This window comes from Notolepis coatsorum (assembly GCF_963971535.1).
Source record: "Notolepis coatsorum genome assembly, chromosome: 5".
Lineage (NCBI taxonomy): Eukaryota > Metazoa > Chordata > Actinopteri > Aulopiformes > Paralepididae > Notolepis > Notolepis coatsorum.
In genome coordinates, this window is record NC_140169.1 from 200,810,772 (window position 1) to 200,836,090 (window position 25,319).

A 25,319-nucleotide genomic window follows, 5' to 3' on the forward strand; every position below is an offset into this window, starting at 1 on the left:
AGGATCAGTAATGAGCTTCAGGTGGGCCAGGACAAAGCGCTCCAGGACCTTCATGACCACAGAGGTCAGGGCGACAGGTCTGTAGTCATTAAGGCCCGTGACCTTGGCCTTCTTGGGGACGGGGATGATGGTTGAGGCCTTGAAGCATGCTGAGACGTGACACAGCTCCAGCGATGCATTAAAAATGGTGGTAAACACCGGTGCGAGCTGGTCAGCACAGTGCTTCAGGGCAGAGGGGGAGACAGAGTCCGGGCCGGCCGTGTGTAGCTTATTCCCAGCGGAAGAGTGCGTCACGTGCTTCCGCGTTTTCCCTGATTGGCTGCGACGCCCATGTGACCGCGGCAGCGCGAGAGAGCGGCAGTGCAGAAATAGGCTGTCTATTGCCATTCTCTAAGACAAACTCTAACCTTAACCAGCTCCTTAACAGCGCCTAAACTTAACCCTTCTAACCTTAACCAACTCCGAAACAATGCCTAACCTTAACCTTAACAATAACCAACTCCGAAAGAATATTGCCATTCTCTAAGACAAACTCTAACCTTAACCAGCTCCTTAACAGCGCCTAAACTTAACCCTTCTAACCTTAACCAACTCCGAAACAATGCCTAACCTTAACCATAACCAACTCCGAAACAATGCTTAAAGTTAACACTTTGGGTGCCATGGGTTAAATTCATTATATACCATAGGTTGCCGGTGTTCTGCGGAATCCTACTGCCTCCTCGAAAACTACTGCCGTAGCGCGACTCGCTAGACGCGTCTGCAAAATTCCACTGCTCTGCTGAGAACTACTGCCGGTGACGTCAGTGCTGCGAAATTCCACTACTACTTCCTCGAAAACTGCTGCCGTAGCGCGACTCGCCTATATCTTTGGACAGCTGGGTGACGTCACCCTATAGTTCACTCCGAATTCCAACAGGTGTACCGACATTTTATCATCTACAAATACATTCGGATGATATTGTTTAAGATATATCAACAAGACTCAACAAGACGTTCGTGAACGATTGTGGGTCATGCGCATGCGTGCGCAAGCACAGGAGCGCTGTCAGCAGAATTCAGCAGAGTAGTTGTTTTTAATCTAATTGTTAATACATATATATCGCTATCAAAGAATGCTCCCACTACAGAATCATTTTATATGACCTCACTACTCACTCCATGTATACTGTATGCATATGGTGAGCATATTTTTATACTCTATCATAACATTTTTATGTAAGATTTCTGGGGTAAGGTATTTCAATACACCAATATATCGCTATCAAATAAACTCAGAATTCAGGGAACAAAACTGTTGCTTTTAACCATGGATTTATTTATATACACTCCATGTATACAGTATACTGTATGCATATGTTGAACAAAAAAAACATTGAACAACATGTTATCAGTTATCAACATTCAAACTTATTTACAGTATTTATTTACAGTTTTGATTGTACAGTTCCCCCCCCCCCCCCACCCACCCAACCACCTCCAATGTACAATTCCCCCCCCCCCCCCCCCCCACCCAACCTCCTCCAATGTACAGTTTCTACGTCAAATGTATATATACTCTCTTTTCTGGACTCTTTTGGTATCACAAACAGTACTCAAATTTGAACATCTGGTACATTTTATCATCTACTTTATACATGCTTTATACATTCTGCTGCAAAGCCAATTGCATGCAAATATTTACATGCTTATACAGTAATAAGTTATGTATGTACAAATATGCGGTCCACCTGTTCTCCATTGCTATACAGACCAGGGTACAGCTGCGTGTCAGCTGGATGTCGTCATCGTCACATTTTGGTGTACGACATTTTATCATCTACTTTATACATGCTTTATACATTCTGCTGAAAAGCCAATTGCATGCAAATATTTACATGCTTATACAGTAATAAGTTATGTATGTACAAATATGTTTTAAGATATTGCGTCACCATCAACAAGTCAAACAAGACGTTCGGCAGCAGAATTTTGTAGCTGAAAACGAGTGGAAAGGGATTGTGGGTCATGCGCATGCGTGCGCAAGCGCAGGAGCGCTCGGCAGTAGAATTCTGCAGGGAGTAGGATTTTGCAGAACACCGGCTCTATTTGTCTATGGAGAAGTACCCCTTCTTTGCATGGCTATAACTTTTTAAATTATATTGCTACATTGCCATTATTAGGGCCCATTCAAAGTCCTATATGTATTGTTCATTGTGTAGCAACGTTAAACTTTTTCATTCACATATTCATAGTAAAGTATGGTCTCATGTATAAGTATGTTTTCATCTCTTTCTGCAGCTTTCTCCAGAACGTGATATATAGCCCCAAATGCATTATATTGATGATGAAATACAGTTTGATGGCAATCGGGGCGATATAAAAAATTTCAATTGGACATACTTCTAGAATGATCTACGTATGATCTGATGATGACCGGATGGGCGGGGGATCGTTTATAATTCCGTGGGCAGCGTTATATCATTCATCTAGTGTGGGTGATATGTTCATCATAACAGTTTATATGGAATACGATCAAAAATAACGCTGAATCTTACCGTATCCTCCTCGCGCCATTGGGCGATGAGCGTGGAACAGTCATTTACCTATTATGGTATGTAGAAATATCGGGTCCATTTCCAGCTTGTATAATAGTATATATGTCCAAATCATGTTGTTTATCGAGTTATTGGCAATCGATCGCTATGTATTGTGTCGAGATCGAGTCCCGTGAGCCAAACAGAGTGCCCGGAAGTAATATGGTCGACCAGCACAACCTCCATAGCACTTCCTGTTTGGCGATTGCGCCGATCGGCCACCAGATGGCGCTCCTGAACCGCCAGAGAGCTCAGTGGGTCCTCCTGGTGGATCTCAGGCCAGCGGAGGGGAAATATGAATCCGATCGCAGATTTTTGAAATATTGATATAAGGACGCTGTACAGCGTCCTCCGGCAACTTGAGCATGGCCGGGAATAACGCTCTAAAGCGTTTTCCGGCAGTCAAAGTGTTAACATGCCTAAACTTAACCGGCGAAAGAATGCACGTTAAAAAAAAAAGAAAAAAAATATTTAATTGTCACCAACGGACTGCAGGATCCACAGCACGGCGGCATACCAGTTAAGCTAAGCGTCGAATTAAAAACATTGAGGATTACGGCTACATAATGCCGCAAGCTCTGCCGCTCCGCTCTGCGGCTGCCGCGGGGCGTGTCGCAGCCAATCAGGGAAAACGCGGAAGCAATCGGCAGCACTCTTCCGCTGGGAATAAAGAATAGGCGGGCCGGCCGCCTTCCGGGGATTCTGACTAGAAAACAGCCGTTTCACCTCTCTCACACTGACAGAGAGAGGGGAGGGGGGGTGTGGGGGGGGGGGGGGTGGAGGTTGTGGCTGAGTGGGTGAAGGAAGAGGGCGGGGGGGAACCTCTTTCTCAAACCTACAGTAAAATTCGTTGAGCTCGTTCGCCAGGGGGAGGTTATCAGGCGCCTGTGGTGACTTCGGCTTATAGTTTGTAATGGTCTTGAGGCCTTTCCATACAGAGGAGGAATTCCCCTCAGAGAGCTGCTGCCGCAGTTTCTCTGAGAAGCAAAGTTTCGCCTCCCTCACCTCTTTGGCGAATTTGTACTTGGCCTGCCTGAACCGATGAGCATCACCACTGAGCCTGGCCACCTCCTTCTCCGACCTCAACCGCCTGAGTTGGGCTGAAAACCAGGGCTTGTTGTTGTTGAAGATCTTCCTAGTGCGGAGGGGGACACACACCTCCTCGCCGAGGCTGATGAATGATGTCACAGTGTCTGTGTAGTCATCCAGGTTATTTCCAGCCTCAGGCCCCGCCCACTCAACAAAGTCCTGGTCACAGCCTGCCCTCTCCAGCCAGGCACGGAAACACTTGCATGCCTCACTGGACCACACTCTGAAGCTCCGCACTACAGGTTTTGATTGTTTTAATCTCTACCTGTAGCGAGGGATCAGGTGGATGAGATGATGATCACTGTTGCCCAGTGTCGATTGCCCTTTCAGGTGACAAAATCCGTTCAGCGGTTCTCGAGTTACATGCCGATATGTGAGGCGTGCCCCAAAGTACGCAAAAGTACACATTACCACCCCCTTGCCATACATTTTTGGTCGACCATCTATATACTCACTTTTCTCTGTATAGGTGAAACAACACAGCAGGGCCAGGACGCAAAGAGTCCGTCACAAGTTCGTAGACGCCAATTGTGGGATATTGTGGATATCCTGAAGAACGTTCTCAGTCAACCGAGATCCAGTTAATAACAAGGTTTATTAGCCAGACAGATAGAAATATACACATAGTATTTAGATAGTATGGCTGAGGCTCTCGCCCTAGGTGATCAGCTGAAATGACCCAGGTAGAGAAGATCGATTGTTGTCGGGAGGAGCCCTATATAGTGAAATGGGGGGGGGGGGGGGGGGGGACACTCACATGATAGGTCAAACGAGTTAGGGGGGGGGGGGGGGGAGACAGGATAGGGGACAAAGGAGACGGGAGGGGGATGTCTTTACATGAGAGTTGGGGAATCAATATATTATTCCACAGTGTGTACATGTGAAGAAATGTATTCAGTATTAGATTGATAGGGTTCCACTAGAGTGCAGATCGCTCGCTATACTCATATAACTATGGTTATAGGATAACCGTATGTTTTTCCTTACCTTTGCTGGGATATGTCTGGGAGTGTTGCATTTATTTATTTTACATTTATTTTGGATTTCATAGTGGGTTTTTTGTTCTTGATTTATTGGGATGTTTCTTCTTGAATAGTTTAAAGAAGACTTGTCCAGCCGATGGGGACATTAACTTGTAATTTTGGGCTTTACAAATCAATTTGATTTGATTTAATATGCATTTATATGTCCAGTGATACAGGTATAAAGACACTATGGTCAGGCACTCTACTACTGGCCCCTGAGCAGCTAACACTGGAGCGGTTAAAGCTGAGGTGCCTTGCTCAAGGGCACAGCTAGCAGGCACATGCACACATAGAGCCCAACGGGTGCACAAGCACCTGCCCTTTTGTGCCTCATAAAAAAGTGCCCTTTCTATGCCAATTATTTTTACCATATTTTCTTTTTTACCTCCATATAGAGAGAGTGATCTGCAATCTGCTTGGGTTGGGGGTGCAATTCCTAACAGGCTTAACCATAATGGATAAAAGTTCCCATATTATGTGCATTACACAAATAAAAACAGATATTACATTACACAAACAAAAAACAGATATTACATTACATTACACAAACTAAAAACAGATATTACATTACATTACACAAACTAAAAACAGATATTACATTACACAAACTAAAAACAGATATTACATTACATTACACAAACTTAAAACAGATATTACATTACATTACACAAACTAAAAACCGATATTGTCTGAATTACTAGAAGAAAGAAATGCACCACCTTTGGCTGATAGTAATTTATTAACTTCTTAAGATTTCTTTTGGTCTAATAAATGTTTAAGGTTCTTAGATGGAGACCTGGCGGTCAGGTGGCGTAGCGGAGATTGCGCTCGTCACCAATGCAAGAGGCTGCGGTCTCGACTCCCGGAGTCAGCATTGCTTGAGGCTTGGGCTGATCGTCATACTAACTCGTTTGGCTGGGTTAGGGGGAGGGAAGTCGAGGGTGGTAATCTGGCGTTGTGGACAGCGACGCCTACAGGTCAGGTCTGGGCGCCTGCTCAGCGAAAGGCAGGAATTGATGAAGGCAGCGTGACCTCCCACGCGTTACACTTCACCAATAAGAGTCCTCGCTGCAGGGTGAAAAAAGTCACTGGCTGTGTCCACATGTGTCGGAGGAAGCATGCGGATGACTTCCGGGTTCCCTTGTACCGACCGGTAGGAGAACATGCGCACAACAACCAGGTAGGGGAGGGGGGGAATTGGCACAACGACTAAATTGGGACGGGGAGAAAAACAGAGAAAAATCTGAGAAAGAGAGGATAAAAAAAAGGAAAAGAAAGGTTCTTAGATGGATCCCCTGCTGCCTCCTCCTCCTAATCCTCCTCCCCCTACTCTTCCTCATCTTCCTCCTCATCCTCCTAATCCTCCTCCTCCTGCTCCTAATCCTCCTCTTCCTCCTCCTCCCCCTCCTGCTCCTAATCCTCCTCTTCCTCCTCCTCTTCCTAATCCTCCTCCTCCTCCTCCTCCTAATCCTCCTCCTCCTAATCGTCCTCCTCTTCCTCCTGCTCCTGCTCCTCCTCCTCCAGGGGTCACTGCAGGGCGCCACGGGGAGCAGCGTACTGGCTCATGTTAGGCAGGCCATGCATTATGCAGCAGCTTAGGCCACAGTGCTGGATCTTCATGTCCTCGGCTACAGTCCACCTGTCGCTGCTCTGGTCGTAGTGCTCCATGTTGGAGATGGAGGTGAAGCCATTAAAGCCTCCGACCACGAAGAGGAGGTCGTCAAGCACCGCGATGCCAAAGTTGCTGCGGGGGGTGAGCATGGCGGGTAGGGCGCTCCAGGAGTCAGTCAAGGGGCTGTAGGCCTCCGCACTACGCAGGCCGTTTACACCGTCAAACCCTCCCACCTGAGGACAGGACACATGAGAGGAATGTTTTAGATGGGTTAAGGCAGGCGGCAAGCAGACACTGTATTAATCCATTTAGGGAAATGAGGGCATCACAGCAGCATTGCAAGTCAAATGATACATATCTATACAAATATCTAGCATTTGTCTCTGTGTGCACCTACCACATAGACGTGTCCTCCATACGCAGCCACTCCCACTCCGGCACGCTTGCTGCTCATGGGGGCGATCAGAGTCCACTGGTTGGTGTCTGCAGGGACGTGCACAGGACTTTAGAGGGGCAGGTGCTCAAAGGCTGAAAAGGGCACTATACCTGTCTGTGTTACAACCAAGCGCGCACAGCACGCAAGCCCGATTTTTACGGGCCTTTTTGGGCGGGGGGCCCCCCTTTTTATGCTTTTTGGGGGGTTTTGGTGATCAAATATTGAATATTGAACTATAATAATCAGTGCAGGAGCTCATTATCCTTGAAAGACACTTTTATCACTGACTTAAAAGGCCCATACATCTCCATAAATGTTCAGGGGGGAGGGAATAAGTGCTTACCCTACAGACCCCAAGAAGTGTTGTATATTCTGTATTGTTTAACACTATGGGTGCCGGCCAGAAATCCGGAAAATGACTGTGGATTGCCAGCACTATTTGTCTATGGAGAAATTCCCCTTCTTTGCAGGGCTATAACTTTTTAAATTCTATTGCTACATTGCCATTATTAGGGCCCATTCAAAGTCCTATATGTATTGTTCATTGTGTAGCAACGTTAAACTTTTTCATTCACATATTCATAGTAAAGTATGGTCTAATGTATAAGTATGTTTTCATCTCTTTCTGCAGCTTTCTCCAGAACGTGATATATAGCCCCAAATGCATTATATTGATGATGAAATACAGTTTGATGGCAATCGGGGCGATATAAAAAATTTCAATTGGACGTACTTCTAGAATGATCTACGTATGATCTGATGATGACCGGATGGGCGGGGGATCGTTTATAATTCCGTGGGCAGCGTTATATCATTCATCTAGTGTGGGTGATATGTTCATCATAACAGTTTATGGAATACGATCAAAAATAACGCTGAATCTTACCGTATCCTCCTCGCGCCGTTGGGCGATGAGCGTGGAACAGTCATTTACCTATTATGGTATGTAGAAATATCGGGTCCATTTCCAGCTTGTATAATAGTATATATGTCCAAATCATTTATTTTTTTGATCCACTTTTTCTCCCATTTTTCTATATTTTCTCCCATCCCAATTTCGTATCATCCAATTCAACCCTCCCACACAAACTCCCACTCCGTCACAAACGCTGTTTCTTGCCTCCCACAAGCCGGCTGCAATGTGGACTAAGTCATACATAGCACAAGTCCCCTCCGGTACTTGAGGTAACAGCAGTCGCATCTTTTCACCTGCGCAGCTCGATCTCTCAGTGTCGAGGAGTAACGCGTGGGAGGCTCACGCTGCCCCCAACACTTCCTGATTCTACTGCGCAGGCGCACCAACCGACTTGTAGGAGTCGCTTGTTCACAACATTCGATCCCCACCCTTCAGTTTTCCCTCCCCGTAATACGGCCAATGTGTATTACTGCGGACGACCAGCTAAACTGAAAACAATGTGGAGAGCTGGATTCGAACACGCGAATCCTAGCGTCTCCACACTGGTGGCGAGTGCCTTGCCCACTACACCACCTAGCCGCCCTATATATGTCCAAATCATGTTGTTTATCGAGTTATTGGCAATCGATCGCTATGTATTGTGTCGAGATCGAGTCCCGGTAGCCAAACAGAGTGCCCGGAAGTAATACGGCCGACCAGCACAACCTCCATAGCACTTCCTGTTTGGCGATCGCGCCGATCGGCCACCAGATGGCGCTCCTGAACCGCCAGAGAGCTCAGTGGGTCCTCCTGGTGGATCTCAGGCCAGCGGAGGGGAAATATGAATCCGATCGCAGATTTTTGAAATATTGATATAAGGACGCTGTAAAGCGTCCTCCGGCAACTTGAGCATGGCCGGGAATGACGCTTTTAAGCGTTTTCCGGCACTCAAAGTGTTAATATAAATGCATTTTTTATTTGTATTTGAGATTCCCAAATCCCATCGGACTTGACTTCTTCGTGTCCCTCAAGGAGTGTAATACCAGTATTCAACTGTATGCGCCACAGCGTTTCTATCATCATCATCATCACCCACGCTATGCATAAAATATAGGTCCGCGAAGAGGCACGCTGAGGAGGCAGTGCAAACTGCAATGGAATATGTGGCATCTCTCTCTTTACCTAATATTTTGATTCTATCCTGACATTTTTCAGTTGGAAGGGCAGTTTATATGCGTAACGGTAAACATTTTTATTTTTTATGTGCCTGACTGCAAGCTTTTTCACTGTCAGAGTGGCTAACCGTCGACGAGTGGACAGAGTGGCTAACCGTCACGAGTGAAACTTGAGTGACAGCTGGCTGGGCTGTGACGTCACTCTCCCAAAATAAACCATTTGTTGCAACAACATAATTTAAAAGATGGCATGGACGCTGTGCGATCTATTCTTTTTTGTGATATTTTTTTAATGTATTTTACATATAACAAGACATACCATAATACAATAATAATAATAATAATAATTAAAGAATAATTGATCGGTTGAAAGCTAAAATGGCCACCATTTGATTGAGTAAAACATTAGTTTACTCAATCAAAATAAATTATTTTGGGCGCCCCAGTAGCGAACAACATAGCGTGCTCAGCCGCGACACGGCCGACCGGGGTTCGACTCCCGAACCCGTCGTTATTCTGCCGAATGTCTTCCCCCCACTCTGTCTCCCATTCCTCCTCTGTATCTCCCTACTGGACTGCCCAGTAGAAATAAAGCGATAAAACGCCAAAAAAAAAATCTTTAAAAAAAATATATATATATATTTTTTATATCCACCTTTTCTCCCATTTTCTATTTTTCTCCCATCCCAATTTTCGTATCATCCAATTCAACCCTCCCCTGTCTTTGAACGCTGTTTCATGCCTCCCACAAGCCGGCTGCAATGTGGACTAAGTCATACATAGCACGAGTCCCCTCCGATACTCGAGGTAACAGCAGTCGCATCTTTCCACCTGCGCGGCTCGATCTTTCAGCGTCAGGGGTTTGGGCTTTGGAGGGGCCACGCCCCGTCGCTTCCTGATTCTACTGCGCAGGCGCACCAACCGACCTGTAGGAGTCGCTGTCCACAACGCCCGATCCCCACCCATCAGTTTCCCTCCCCCTAATACTGCCAATGTGTATTAGTGCGGACGACCAGCTAAACTGAAAGCAATGTGGAGCGCTGGGCTCAAACAGGGAGGCGAACCTGTTCGAGCCCAGTCTCCAGTATTCGTGGTGAGCACCTTGCCCACTGCACCACGTAGCCGCCCACAATAGACATTTTTAAAATACTTTTTAAATTATGTAATGTAGCCGTGCCAGAATAACGACTTTTTTAATTATGTACTGCCGTGCCAGTGCCACAATAAATACTTAAAAAATTATGTAGCGTGCCACAATACATACATTAAAAATTATGCAGCAATACCACAATAAAGGGCTTTAAAAAAATAGCATTCTGCTAGAAAACACCAATTTTTTTTTAGTTTTCTCAAAAAAGTAAATTTTTCAGATCGGAGGTTTTGCGTTTGAGCCATCGATTTGTGTAACTCGTTTGGCCTCGACTAGTAAGGAGCACTCATTAGAGCGCAAATCTCCACCAGGCAGCAGCCACACTTTTTTCTCTCTCCCTCTCAGAGCAAATGCAGACACCCATCTATTGCCATTATGTTATATTTATAATTATCTCTGTACTAGCCATGATAATAGTTATCAGCATCCAAACACACCTGCACAGCATGAAGATTAAACTGGACTTTTGAAGAAGTCTTTATTCATTGCACACATTGCAAAGTAGTCATGCAGCGACACACACATGTGATGGACGACACACAGGAATTAGGAACGCATGCATTTGATTTGTTTTGGGGGTCACCGACGACATTTTGTATCTGCACTTGACCAATCCCATCGTCCAGCTGGGAGCAGACAGGTTGTGGCGTGGGGCCGCATCCGGGGTCCAATCAAAGTGCTTCTGTCCGTCTTCGTCAGGGACGCGACATCATTAGCGATCTGTTGTGCATGTTTTTCCTCATTGGGTTCATCTCTCTTCCTCGTGAGAACATGCAAACTCCACACGGAAAGGCCCGGGAGATCTGGGTACTTGGCAACCCGGCAAACTGGTCCGCAAGCGGGAATCGAACCCAGGACCTTCTTGCTGTGAGGAGACAGTGTTAACCACTACACCACCATGCCACTACTGTGCATCCACTGTCTGAAGAATTTATTTGATTAAAAAGCCCAACTGTCACTATTACATTATATTATTACACACTATTGCACTATTAACATTGCACACTTAAGCGTGGTTAACCTAGACTACTGAAAGTAGTTGTCTTATCTGTACTGAGTTGGTTGACGCCTCCCATAAGTCAGAGGGGAGGTTCAGGAGGTAGAACAGTTGTCTGATTCCTGGTTAGATTCTGGCTCCTCCCAGCAATGCGTCAAAGTGTCCTTGAGTAAGACACTTAACCCCCATAACTGTTCCTGAGGAGCAGGTTGGCACCGTGTATGGCCCCTGCCTCGCCTCTGCCGTCGGTGTGAATGTGAGGCGTAAGTTGTAAAGCACTTTGGATAAAAGCACTATATAAAAAATGCAGTCCATAAACGGTTCATGAGATATGACGGGGACAGGGCTTATTTTACATATAAAATGGACATTGGACCATTTCAATGGACAATGATGGAAATGTATTCATAAATGTTTGACAATCAATGACAATAGGTTCACTATGGCTCGCTCACGTAGTGAACAGGGGCCAGGGAGCTGATTCCCAGAGGCTACGAGCAGTGAACCTGTATAGTGTCGCCCTCTTGTGTTCAAAAAGTATACAACTGAATATCTACTTCAATTGACAATGATGGAAATTAATTCAAATAAAGTACTTGTCATCAACTGATGTGAAACATTATTCCACACGTCCCTGGCCTGCTGTCTGCCTATGTGGCAGGTTTCATCAATCACAGCCTTGTAGTTGGCAAGATTATCTCTGGATAGACAGACATACAGACCCACGCAACCAAACACATATCCCCCCCCCCAGGCTACCGCTTGGTGGCTATAATGATGGAACACATTATCTACCAAGAAAAAATTTAATAAAAATGATGCCTGGTGTTATCCCCATTTTGTGTATGATTACTCTATGAAAAGCTTGAAAAGTAGGTGTAATACACTGGTAAATTGTATGGAGAAACTTTTTAGAAAATTAGACATTTGTATGAACTCTTCATTACATTCCGGAAAAACTCTTCAAAACTACCAATCATCATCAAACAAGTCATGTATACTTTTGATCAAGATGCAACAAAAATGCTGTTTACTGAAAAACTGTTTATTCTCAATGTTAAATGAGAGCAGTACAGTGGTTGCCCATTTTCAATAAGTAGAAACATTCTACTGCCAAGGCGGTGGGCCAAACTCCGTGGTAGAAAACCAACAGCTACTCACACACACCTCTCTGCCAGAGCCCTCATATACAGTTTCAATAAACAGTGTTTTATACATCTGGGGGTACCGTTATTAAATAGTAACACAAAAAAAATATTTCAGCTGTGAAATCACATCTTGATAAGCTGTTGGCTATCATAGCCCTCCGACGCTCCCACATATACAGACACTTCAGGAAGCCTGAAGCTTCATCTTAAAGGGATGGTTTGGATTCTTGGACATTAAAATGGTATGGTATACTTGCTACTAGCAGTTGCAGTAGATGCAATGCCGCTAGCTTAACCACGAGTGCCGTGGTCGGAGTTCTGGCTCGCTGACCCGGTTCTTGGGGCAAACCGGCCTTGTGATGCTGTGGGTCGTCATGTTCCAACGTGAATCAAGCATAGGAAACGTGGAGTAGCACAGATTTTCGTTGTTTATGCGTTCGTATGTATGTTTTTGTGTGGATGAGCGCTTTCTGTGTCACGTGACCCCCACATGACCCCACGTGACACTTGCCGGTTCCCCCGGAAACTGGGCGGCGGGCCAGAACTCTTGACTACGGACTCGGTGAGTAAGCTAATGACATTGAAGCAACTACACTACTAGTAGCAAGTATTCCGTAGCACTTAATGTCCCAAAAATCCCAACTACCGGTATCCCTTTAAACCCTGGCCATAGTCTAATTGTACGTTCAAATACAACGCAAAATTCAGAGGCATTCGTCTCAACAATGAATATGAAATAAGACCCGCTATGAATGCTCTGTGGCATATAGATATTGAATAGGTTAGCATTTAGAAATGGTCTAGTAGTGTTTGTAAATGTCAACAATGCCACTGACCAAAACGCACTAGCATGTCTTCAGTTTTGCTAGTTATCGACGGTCAAACTGACGCGAGTAAAAGCTCGACAATGTTCCTCTCTGTGTCGCACGTCTGAACATACGTTAAGATAGAGAGGCGGGATCAAGGGGGATCAACACGAGGGGGGGGGGGGGGGGGGGGGGTTCTCCTTTCAAGTCCAGTGGAGGTTACCTTGATTATATCTACCCATGCAGGGAAGGAGCAGAGAGAGGGAAAGAAAGAGAGAGAGAGAAAGAAAGAGAAATAGAGGAGAGAGAGAGAAGAGAGAAAGAGAGAGAGAAAAACATAGCCCTAAAATCAGCATGATCCTTTGTTACACTGTTGCACACGCACACCGGGTCAGGGAGAGAGAGATTAAAGAGAGATGGGTGGGGGGGGGGAAGAGAGAGAGACGGAGACAGACGGATAGAAAGAAAGAGAGAGAGAGAGGACTGACACTACACTACATCTGCTGGGTGGAGTTGCCGTTCCAAGTGTTGCTGTCGTCCTCGCTGTCCTCCTGGGTCCTGAGCCGGTAGATCTTGCCGTCCTTCTTGAAGTCCTCCGGCCTCTTCTCCAGAGTGCGCTTACGGAGGGTTTCTCTGAGGAGGGGAACAGGCAGGCGGGGGGGGGGGGAGACAAGTGTTCAGTCACACGGCACAACTTCAGCATCCGTTACAACCAGGGCTTGACATTAAACACCCGCCGATTGCGGGTAGAATTCGGCAGTGGCGTGTAACTCCGTCACCCTTACCAGCCACTTTGGTAGACCATGCAGCATCACCGTTTTATTTTATTTTTAAAATGTTGCCCCCATCTTTCCTCCATTTTTCTCCCATCCCAATGTTAGTCGTTATGCCAATTCCCAATCCCCTTCCTGGTCGCTGCGCAGTGCGCACCTACCCCCTACAGTCGGTCTGGGAGAGTGGAGGCTATCACATGCTTCCTCCGACACATGTGTAGCCAATCAACCGCTTCTTTTCACCTGGCAGCGCGGACTCTCACTGAGAGGGTGTAACGTGTGGAAGGATCACACTACCCCCCTTAGATCCTTTGCTCGCTGAGCAGGCGCCCCGACCGAACTGTAGGAGTCGCTGTTTACAACGACCAGGACCCACCCACCGGCTTTCCCACCCTCTAACACTGCCAATTGTGTTAGTACGACGGCCGGCCAAGCCGGAAGCAACACAGAGAGCTGGGCTCGATACCAGTATCTCCTGCGTTGGTGGCGAGCGCCTTGCCCACTGCGCCACCCGGCCGCCTCAGCATCACCGTTTTAGAGTCGTAGTGAAGTGTCAGTCTGTAGTGTGGTAGTGAAAGGTTAACCTTCTGTAGTGTGGTAGTGAAAGGTTAACCTTCTGTAGTGTGGTAGTGAAAGGTTAACCTTCTGTAGTGTGGTAGTGAAAGTGTTAACCTTCTGTAGTGTGGTAGTGAAAGGTTAACCTTCTGTAGTGTGGTAGTGAAAGGTTAACCTTCTGTAGTGTGGTAGTGAAATGGTTAACCGCCTGTAGTGTGGTAGTGAAAGGTTAACCTTCTGTAGTGTGGTAGTGAAAGGTTAACCTTCTGTAGTGTGGTAGTGAAAGGGTTAACCTTCTGTAGTGTGGTAGTGAAAGGTTAACCTTCTGTAGTGTGGTAGTGAAAGGTTAACCTTCTGTAGTGTGGTAGTGAAAGGTTAACCTTCTGTAGTGTGGTAGTGAAAGGTTAACCTTCTGTAGTGTGGTAGTGAAATGGTTAACCGCCTGTAGTGTGGTAGTGAAAGGTTAACCTTCTGTAGTGTGGTAGTGAAAGGTTAACCGTCTGTAGTGTGGTAGTGAAAGGTTAACTGTCTGTAGTGTGGTAGTGAAAGGTTAACCTTCTGTAGTGTGGTAGTGAAAGGTTAACCTTCTGTAGTGTGGTCGTGAAAGGTTAACCTTCTGTAGTGTGGTAGTGAAAGGTTAACCTTCTGTAGTGTGGTAGTGAAAATGTAACCTTCTTTTTTTTTTAACATCTTTATTTTGTTTTTAATGTTGTGGGACTTGTACAGGACTTTGTTCAACTTTGTCAGTGCTGTACAGTTTAAACTTTTTTTTTTTTTTTTTTTTTTTTAATTATTGCAAAACAAAAATTATTAAACGTCAGTACTCAACACACAATGCGTAATGAAACTAACAGTCAAGGTGGCTAAAATTACATGCAAGTACAGAAACAAGACAAAAAAAAAAGTCTATAATAATATTTTACCGTATACAGTGTATATCCAACGAAATTAACAATTATACAAATGCCTTATACAGGATATACCCCTAATACCTATTTTCTAAAACCCTACACACATGCTCCAGCTCGAACCCCCCCCTCCCGGACCCCTCCTTGGATAGTACCTCCATTATCCCTCACTCCTAACCAGACACTACCATTATAAGCTAGCTTTTATTCTCTCCACCACTTCTAACCACATTGACATTTTGGATTCGTTGAGACCCAGAATTCTTGCTGTAGATATTTCTTGATAAATCACATCGAGATATGTAAGAGACCAAACTTTCCGGCACATTTTTTCCGGTTGAAACCAGCGTGATGCGATCAGTTTTTTTTAGCTACTGTGATACCCGATAAAACCAATCTCTTTAGCTGTGGATTTACTGCAAACTCAAAAACATCATTCAAAAGCAATACAGAGGGGTGTACTGGTATATTCCAAGATACGAGTTTTGATAATTGCTGGGTCACATCTTTCCAGAATGCCTTAACTGGTGGACAGTCCCAATACATGTGCATAAATGTTCCTTCGTCTCCATTTGTACATTGGGAGCATTTTGAGTCTCGTTTCAGGCCCATTCTGTTCAGTCTTATAGGAGTCAAGTATGTCCTGTGAATATAGTTAAGATTGATTTGTTGATGGTCCGGGTTCCTTGATGTAAGACGGACATTTGCCCATACTTCTTGCCAATCAAAGTCACTTTCCAGGTCTGGTATATCCCTCCTCCAGACAGTGTCTAGTTGGAGGGTTTCATACGAGGACGTTAGTAATTGATAATAAAAACCTGATACAAAACCTCTCAATGTTTCTCTTTCATAGAAGAATTTGTGGTATCTGTGGTGTTCAACTGGTATGTGTAATGGAACACCGTGAGACTTCAAACATAGGCGTAACTGTATGTAAAAAAGCCATGTGGACTCGGTGAGGTTAAACTTTGTGCATATTTCTCCATAACTACAAAAGCCCTGGTTATTAAAAATATCCCCTAATGAGTGTATGCCTTGCTCTTCCCATATAGGGAATCTTATAGGACGTTTTTCCATTAAGAGTGCATTATTATTGAATATGGGAGTGTGATTATGCCATATTTGAGGGTTAGGATATTTTTTTTGTGTTTCCCGCCATGTTCGGATTGCATGGGTAATTATGGGGCCAAATTTCCGCTCACAGTGCTTGATTGGAAGTTTAGTGTGTGCTATGTCCTTCAGTCTCTGTGGGGCTACTATGTTTTCTTCCAATTCTCTCCAGGATACCAAAGCCTGGGGATCAAACCATATTGTCAATGGTCTTAATGTGTAAGCCTTAAAATATTGGAAAAAATCTGGAACTGCCATGCCACCGTCTGCTTTATTTCTCTGTGCGGTGGATCTTTTTATGCGAGGTGGTTTGTTATTCCAAATAAATTTGTATGTGGAGGAGTGTAATCTTTTCCAGTAGCCCTCTGGAGGGGGTAACGGTAGCATTGAGCTGATGAAGTTGATTATTGGTAGTACATCCATCTTAACTATTGATACCCTTGCCTGTACTGAGTTTTTAAGTTTTGCCCACCTGTCCAGGTCGTCTTTGATTTTGTTCTGTATTTTTGTGTAATTGTGCTTCACCGTTTGTCTTATGGTGGGAAATATTTCCACACCCAAGCATCTAAAATGTTTTACCATGGGTATCGCACCTGGGAGGGATGTGTCTTTTTTTGCACGGATGTTAAGAGGAAGGAAAGCCGACTTCGGCCAATTTATTTTAAATCCCGATAAATCACCAAAGTTCTCTATCAACTTGAGTAGATGAGGCAATGTGGTGTTGGGGCTTTGCATGAACAATATTACGTCGTCCGCATATAAACAAATTTTATGTTGTGTGCCCTTGATCACGATTGGTTCTATGTATTGGGATTGTCTTATATATTGTGCTAAAGGCTCTAATGATAGATCGAATAGTCCGGGACTAAGAGGGCAACCCTGTCTGGCTGAGCGTGATACCGGAAAGGTTATGGAGATGAATGTACCTGTTGTAATCATGGCCGATGGGTCCTTGTATAATACTTTAATCATATCAATGAATCCTTTTCCTAACCCCATCCTTTCTAATACTGCCCATAGAAATGACCATTCCAACCTGTCAAATGCTTTCATAGCATCCAGGGACAGCATCGCCTTAGGTATGGTGTCCTCTTTGTCTGCATCTAGTACGTGCAGTATTCGTCTTATGTTATCATTGATCAGGCGACCTCTTATGAAGCCAGTTTGGTCCGGATGAACTAAAGACGTCATATGCTTTTGTAATCTGATAGCTAATACCTTAGGCTTAGAGTACAGTTTGACATCTGTTCCGAGGAGGCTTAAAGGTCTGTAACTACCGCACTCGGTGGGGTCTTTGTCTTTTTTGAGAAGGACTGAAATGAGTGCAATATTGTCGTGTTTATGGAAGCTCCCCTCCTTGACTGAGTATAAGATCATATTTAGTAATAAGGGTCCAATTATGTCCCAACAAGAAAGGTACATTTCTGATGGGATACCGTCTCTTCCAGGAGCCTTACCATTTTTCATTTCGGATATGGCCTTCTTGAGTTCCTCTAATGTGATCGGTGCTTCTAACTGTTTAGCGTCGTCCTCCGAAAGTTTAGGGAGAATAATTTGATTAAGATATGTGTCCAATTTGTTTTGATCAAAGGTCGTTTCTGATTTATATAAGTCGGAGTAGAATTCTTTGAATGTATCGTTTATTATTTTGGGGTCTGTTACAAGTACTTGTTGTTTCCTAATGGCAGTTATATCTGCAAATTTTGCATTAATTCTTAATCGCATGGCTAATAGGTGACTAGGTTTAGATCCTTGGGAGTACTGCTGTTTTGTGCTGCGTATTTGCATTTCCGATTTTTGTCTGTATATTGCATTGATCTCTGTTTTTAGTACGTTAACTTGATTTTCTAGTCTAGTTGAGTTGTTGTATTTTAAAGAATTAAATAACGTTGAGTAAAGCGTTTCCAGTTCAGACAGTTTTGTGCATTGATTTTTGCGCAATATGGAGGAAAATCTATCCGTGAAATCCTTGATCATACCCTTTACCGACATCCATATTATTCTGGGGTCTTGCACCGCGTTTGCATTCTCCCGTAGGAATACTGTGAGAGCTTCTTTGAGTTGTGTAATGAATTCCTTGTTGTTAAGCAGCATAGTATTAAAACGCCATCTTGGGGCCCGGGAAGATAGTATACCAAATGTTGCTTTTAGGAGTAAATAACAGTGATCTGAAAGCGCATTGGGTATCATTTCCACTTCATATTTATCAAATATTCTCGGGGATGCAAAGACATAATCAATTCTGGATAATGTGTTATGTCTCGCCGATCGACAGGAGTACTTTCGGGTCGTGGGATTAAGTAAACGCCATAAATCATTTACCCCTGTAGTCTTTGACCAATCTTTTAATGCTTTAGATGAATTTTTTTGTTCGCTGGAAAAGGCGAGGTAAGATTTGTCCATCCTTGGATTCCAAATGGCATTAAAATCCGCACCTATTATAAATGAGTACTCGGGATGGTTTAACATTTCATCGGTTAGTGAAGTGAAGAAACCCACTTCGTACAAATTTGGGGCATATACCGCTGCCAACGCTATTTTCCTGTTATTGTGTACAATCCTAGCTATAGTTATACGCCCCTCAGCATCCGACCATACCCCTTTTAATTCGATATTTAATTTACGTCTGACGACTATGGCTACACCTCGAGTTCTCGTACCAAAAGAAGAGTGACTAATATTATGGTATGTGTTATCCGCTAATGTATCTATGTCTTCCTCTAAAATGTGCGTTTCGCTTAGTAGAGCCACGTCCACATGTTCTTTTTTCATCAGTGTGAGCACGCTTTTGCGTTTGTGTTGTTTGTTTATCCCACCAGTGTTCCATATCATTATATTCAAACTAGCCATAATCTATGCATGTTTTTGTGTAGTTTTTGGTAATGCTTCTGGAGTGCGAAGCTACAATAGATGTACATCCAATTATTGAGGTCCCGTTGAGAGCCGAGCTTAAAAACATATATATATACAAATAAAAATCCCCTATTTTCCCCTCACCCAGAGAGTCGTACAGGCCTGTGTTCCAAAAACACATCCTCCGCGTATGACTTTCTCCCTTAGTCCACCGGATTGCCCAAACTGAGCATTGTAATCCTAATCTTCCTATGCTAATTGCCATAGGATCTAACATTTTCATTCTAATACAATAGAATGTCGCTTTTGGTCTTGCACCTTCCCTTACTGTAATGAAAAATTTGTGAAAAATGAAAAAAAATAATAAACTTTCGACATATTCATTTGAACCCTCTACTAACATATGTAGGAAACATCAGGAAACATCAGGAAAAAGGAAAAGATTGTAGAGAAATATTAACACCTTAATGTGAAGAACAATGGAAAAGAACAATGTAAGATAAAAGAAAGAGAGAAAAAATAGAAATAATAAAAAAAAGATAAAGATAAGGAGTGAGAGATAGAATAATACTCAACGTGGAGAAGCCACTAGAACCGAATTGAGTGATTAGATAAAATAGAAAAACAGAGCCTTTTAGAGCTACAATGTGCCAATCTCTTCATCAGTGGAGTGATTACTTAAATTGTTAGAATAACCTTGTTGTGTTCATACGTTTAGGTGTGGTTGATTTTTTTAAGTATTATTAAGGTCTGATTAAACTTCAGTCAACTGATCATATGCTATGTTTATACACACCGGATGTTAATGTTAGAGTTGCAAGCCTTCGTTGTCATGGTGCATTATATTCTAGAAGGTTGTAGAATACACTAGTACTAATAGACAGTTGTTGTGTTCCAGAATGATCTAAGTGACCCAGGGCAGTCGAGCGATAAACCCAGAATCTTCCAGATTGTTCTTATTGCCAATGATATGTTCTTGTCTCCCCGGAGACCAGAGGTCTGAAATTATAATGTATTACGAATCGTATTATACACAATACGCATTGGTGTAGACGGCCTGCATATCATCTGCTACTTTTGATGAACACAATAAAAGTCATTCTAATACTGATATACACAGAGAAAGAGAGAGATGAAGCGGCTTATCTGTTTTCAGACAGTGTTTCGTTCTGCCTTGGGGGTTCTGCTCCATATCGATTCCAATATTCCTCAGCTTCTTTAGGCGTGTGTAATCCAATCCTACGGCCGTCCCTGCCCACGATCGATAACAGCGCCGGGTATGTTAGCCTTGGTCTGAGGCCAGACTTGAACAATTTTTGCATCACCTCCTTGTAGGGTAGACGTCAAGCGATGGCGTCTTTGCTTAGATCCTCATAGATAAATATTGAATGATCACCATGTTTCAGCTTCCCACGTTGGATGCGAGCAATTTTGATGATGTCATCTCTTATTGACGTCTTCCGCAGAGTAACAATGATGACTCTTGGCCCGTTGTTTCTTTGCTCCCGAGAACCGATTCTGTAAGCTTGGTCCACTTTCGGCACTGTGTTTAGAAAGTTGTTACCCAAAATCACTGATAGCACTGTTGGAAAGTTGTCGTCTGCGCAATTGACTGCTTCATCAAGTCCTACAATGCGGATGTTATTTCGCCTGTGGTAGCGTTGGGTTTCGAGTAGCCTCTCCATCGCTTCATCTTTAACCTCTTGTATTTTCCTCCGGCATGCTTCTTCCACCCTTTCTATCTCTTTTGTCACCTCTGTCATGCCAATGCAGATGGTGTTCTCGTTCACTTTGACTGCCCGTGTAATATCTGTCACCGTATTCTCCACTGTCGTGATTCGCTCTGACTGTACAGCGACCGCTTTCTTAACTTCTTCTAATTTAGCATCGATGTGTTCGAGTTTAGCATCGACGTGTGCTTTGAAATCATCTTTGAGTTCCTTGATGTGTAATTTGAAAGCGACCATCTGTTCTTTCATCAGGTTAGTCAATGAGTTGAAATCGGGTGGTGTGATTGTACTGCTTGTGTCAGTTGGTGGTATAGGTGCAGTGACGATGCCGATGGATTTGTCTGCTATTATCTTCTCAAAATCAACTGCTTTATCTCTCACGGAGCTTGTTCCTGTCGCTCCTGTTATGTTGACAACTATTGTCTCCTTGTCTGGGACAATAGTCGATGGTCTCGGTGTAATCTCCTCTATATTCTCCTTGTCGGGGCTTGTCGCCAACGGATCTGTGGCGGCGTCGCCTTGAACGTTTCTTCTCGAACGTGTTTCAATCTGCGCCGCTGAAGTTGCCGTTTCTTGTTTCTTTACCGTCTTTTCCCTATCCTTAACCATGTTGTCTTTTGATATAGTTAGTAGAAGGTCTTATCAATACATACGATGTGGTCCAATCTCTTTTGGTATTGTCCAAATAAGGTTTTTAAACGAAATTAACGATAACGGGAGCGGAGCTATTGCCAAATGCGTGCGCTACATATTGCGCTAAACCGGAAGTTTAACCTTCTGTAGTGTGGTAGTGAAATGGTTAACCGCCTGTAGTGTGGTAGTGAAAGGTTAACCTTCTGTAGTGTGGTAGTGAAAGGTTAACCTTCTGTAGTGTGGTAGTGAAAGGTTAACCGTCTGTAGTGTGGTAGTGCAATGTTAACCTTCTGTAGTGTGGTAGTGAAAGGTTAACCTTCTGTAGTGTGGTAGTGAAAGGTTAACCTTCTGTAGTGTGGTAGTGAAAGGTTAACCGTCTGTAGTGTGGTAGTGCAAGGTTAACCTTCTGTAGTGTGGTAGTGAAAGGTTAACCTTCTGTAGTGTGGTAGTGAAAGGTGTGGTAGTGAAAGGTTAACCTTCTGTAGTGTGGTAGTGAAAGGTTAACCTTCTGTAGTGTGGTAGTGAAAGGTTAACCTTCTGTAGTGTGGTAGTGAAAGGTTAACCTTCTGTAGTGTGGTAGTGAAAGGTTAACCTTCTGTAGTGTGGTAGTGAAATGGTTAACCGCCTGTAGTGTGGTAGTGAAAGGTTAACCTTCTGTAGTGTGGTAGTGAAAGGTTAACCTTCTGTAGTGTGGTAGTGAAAGGTTAACCTGCTGTAGTGTGGTAGTGAAATGTTAACCTTCTGTAGTGTGGTAGTGAAAGGTTAACCTTCTGTAGTGTGGTAGTGAAAGGGTTAACCGTCTGTAGTGTGGTAGTGAAAGGTTAACCTTCTGTAGTGTGGTAGTGAAAGGTTAACCTTCTGTAGTGTGGTAGTGAAAGGTTAACCTGCTGTAGTGTGGTAGTGAAATGTTAACCGTATGTAGTGTGGTAGTGAAAGGTTAACCTTCTGTAGTGTGGTAGTGAAAGGTTAACCGCCTGTAGTGTGGTAGTGAAAGGTTAACCTTCTGTAGTGTGGTAGTGAAAGGTTAACCTTCTGTAGTGTGGCAGTGAAAGGTTAACCTTCTGTAGTGTGGTAGTGAAAGGTTAACCTCCTGTAGTGTGGTAGTGAAAGGTTAACCTTCTGTAGTGTGGTAGTGAAGGGTTAACCTTCAGTAGTGTGTTAGTGAAAGGTTAACCTTCTGTAGTGTGGCAGTGAAAGGTTAACCTTCTGTAGTGTGGTAGTGAAATGGTTAACCGCCTGTAGTGTGGTAGTGAAAGGTTAACCTTCTGTAGTGTGGTAGTGAAAGGTTAACCTTCTGTAGTGTGGTAGTGAAAGGTTAACCGTCTGTAGTGTGGTAGTGCAATGTTAACCTTCTGTAGTGTGGTAGTGAAAGGTTAACCTTCTGTAGTGTGGTAGTGAAAGGTTAACCTTCTGTAGTGTGGTAGTGAAAGGTTAACAGTCTGTAGTGTGGTAGTGCAAGGTTAACCTTCTGTAGTGTGGTAGTGAAAGGTTAACCTTCTGTAGTGTGGTAGTGAAAGGTGTGGTAGTGAAAGGTTAACCTTCTGTAGTGTGGTAGTGAAAGGTTAACCTTCTGTAGTGTGGTAGTGAAAGGTTAACCTTCTGTAGTGTGGTAGTGAAAGGTTAACCTTCTGTAGTGTGGTAGTGAAAGGGTTAACCGTCTGTAGTGTGGTAGTGAAAGGTTAACCTTCTGTAGTGTGGTAGTGAAAGGTTAACCTTCTGTAGTGTGGTAGTGAAAGGTTAACCTGCTGTAGTGTGGTCGTGAAATGTTAACCTTCTGTAGTGTGGTAGTGAAAGGTTAACCTTCTGTAGTGTGGTAGTGAAAGGGTTAACCGTCTGTAGTGTGGTAGTGAAAGGTTAACCTTCTGTAGTGTGGTAGTGAAAGGTTAACCTTCTGTAGTGTGGTAGTGAAAGGTTAACCTGCTGTAGTGTGGTAGTGAAATGTTAACCTTATGTAGTGTGGTAGTGAAAGGTTAACCTTCTGTAGTGTGGTAGTGAAAGGTTAACCGCCTGTAGTGTGGTAGTGAAAGGTTAACCTTCTGTAGTGTGGTAGTGAAAGGTTAACCTTCTGTAGTGTGGCAGTGAAAGGTTAACCTTCTGTAGTGTGGTAGTGAAAGGTTAACCTCCTGTAGTGTGGTAGTGAAAGGTTAACCTTCTGTAGTGTGGTAGAGAAAAGTTAACCTTCTGTAGTGTGGTAGTGAAGGGTTAACCTTCAGTAGTGTTAGTGAAAGGTTAACCTTCTGTAGTGTGGTAGTAAAAGGTTAACCTTCTGTAGTGTGGCAGTAAAAGGTTAACCTTCTGTAGTGTGGCAGTGAAAGGTTAACCTTCTGTAGACATGATCCAATACACTTTCTTTATACACCCGAGTCTCCTGAACACGGAGAGACCAACCCCAAGTCGATCGGCACTTTCCCGGCCGAGCTATAGTCGCTTTTCCGCACCTACTCCCCAAACGGCGCATGTGCAGATTGCCCAGGAAGGAGTCTCTCTGGAGGACAGTGGTCTATGGATCTCGAGTTGTCCCGCTCACCTCTTTGGTTCATCAGATGATGCCGATGAAGATGCAGATGCAGAGCTGGGTCGCTGGGCGGGGCCTGTGGACGCTGCCCCGGTGGGAGGGGCTGTGGCAAACAGGAAGCCACTGAGGAACCTCCACACGGCCAGCAGGGGGTAGAGGACAGTGCCCAGCATAGCCCAGATGCCGCCTCCAGAAGACTGCACCGCATTGCCAGGCCGACTGGACTGCTGCAAAAGGTCGTAACATGGGAGACAGACACTAGGGCTAAAAAATTATAACTATTTCTGTTGGGACCATATTGTCCCAGAAATAATTGCGATAAACAATATTATTGTAATTTTAAGACCATTTCATGCCACAGATATAATGATATTATGACATGATCATCTCAATTTACCTTATTCTTGGGAAGTGCAGTTGATATTTGACTTAGTGGCACTTTAAAAAATGTGTATGTATTATCATATATATTTTTTGCCTTTCTATAATTTTCTCCCATCGCCCAATTTAGTCATTATGCCAATTCACTTCCTGGTCATTAAGCGCATTGCCCCACTGTCGGTCTGGGGAGGTGCAGACTATCACATGCTGCCCTACTGTCAGTCTGGGGAGGTGTAGACTATCACATGCTGCCCTACTGTTGGTCTGGGGAGGGTGTAGACTATCACATGCTGCCCTACTGTTGGTCTGGGGAGGGTGCAGACTATCACATGCCTCCTCCGATACATGTGGAGTCGCCAGCCGCTTCTTTTCAGGGTTCACGTCATTTCCCCCAGATCCCCTCCCTGCTGAACTCATTCAAGCAAGCAAGTGCCAAAACTAAGCAGTCTACAGGTGATTATTTTAAAAAGCTAAATAAGAGGAGAGAGAAGAGAGAGATGATGAGGGAGACATGCAGCCACTGATAATGACACGTGTGAGTTTGTACTCCTGTCTCATCCCCCTCCCAATTCATCGAGTCTGATAGGTGACCAGGGGCGGAGCTTCCTACAGGCAATATAGGCGGTTGCCTAGGGCGCCACCCAGTTTTGGCGCTCCCCTCTATATCTGCAACCATTATTTTTACATAATCTTTTTTCTAACATAAGGGGAAATGAGCCAAAAATCTAAAACGGTCAGTCGATCTGAGCCTCGGCTTTAGGTGTTCACAGTCAGAACATGCTAGAGTGCTGTGCATTGATGGGTATCGGTCAAGTGTTTATAGAATTGAGCGTTGAGGAAAGAAAGACTAACGTTAGAGAACTATGAAGAGACAAAAGCCACCCGGGTCGCAGTATAAAAAGAGAAGAAAAGAAGAAGAGAAACGTGCCAATACCCCATCATATGTATGTAT

At 44.1% G+C, this 25,319-nt stretch overlaps 1 protein-coding gene across 2 annotated transcripts in view; it reads right to left on the reverse strand.

Moving 5' to 3' along the window:
* Window positions 1-11,979: 11,979 nt before the first annotated feature.
* ubxn4 (UBX domain protein 4) overlaps window positions 11,980-25,319 on the reverse strand; it is an 86,534-nt gene continuing 73,194 nt past the window's right edge. The window contains exons 12-13 of one of the 2 annotated variants that reach the window (XM_084313963.1): window positions 23,999-24,210; window positions 11,980-13,542 (exon numbers count right to left, since the gene is read on the reverse strand). In XM_084313963.1, the coding sequence (XP_084170089.1) occupies window positions 13,404-13,542; window positions 23,999-24,210 (351 nt within the window). In that variant the 3' untranslated portion in view covers window positions 11,980-13,403. Of the gene's footprint in view, window positions 13,543-23,998; window positions 24,214-25,319 lie in introns of both variants that reach the window. The other variant, XM_084313962.1, reaches the window with a different exon arrangement.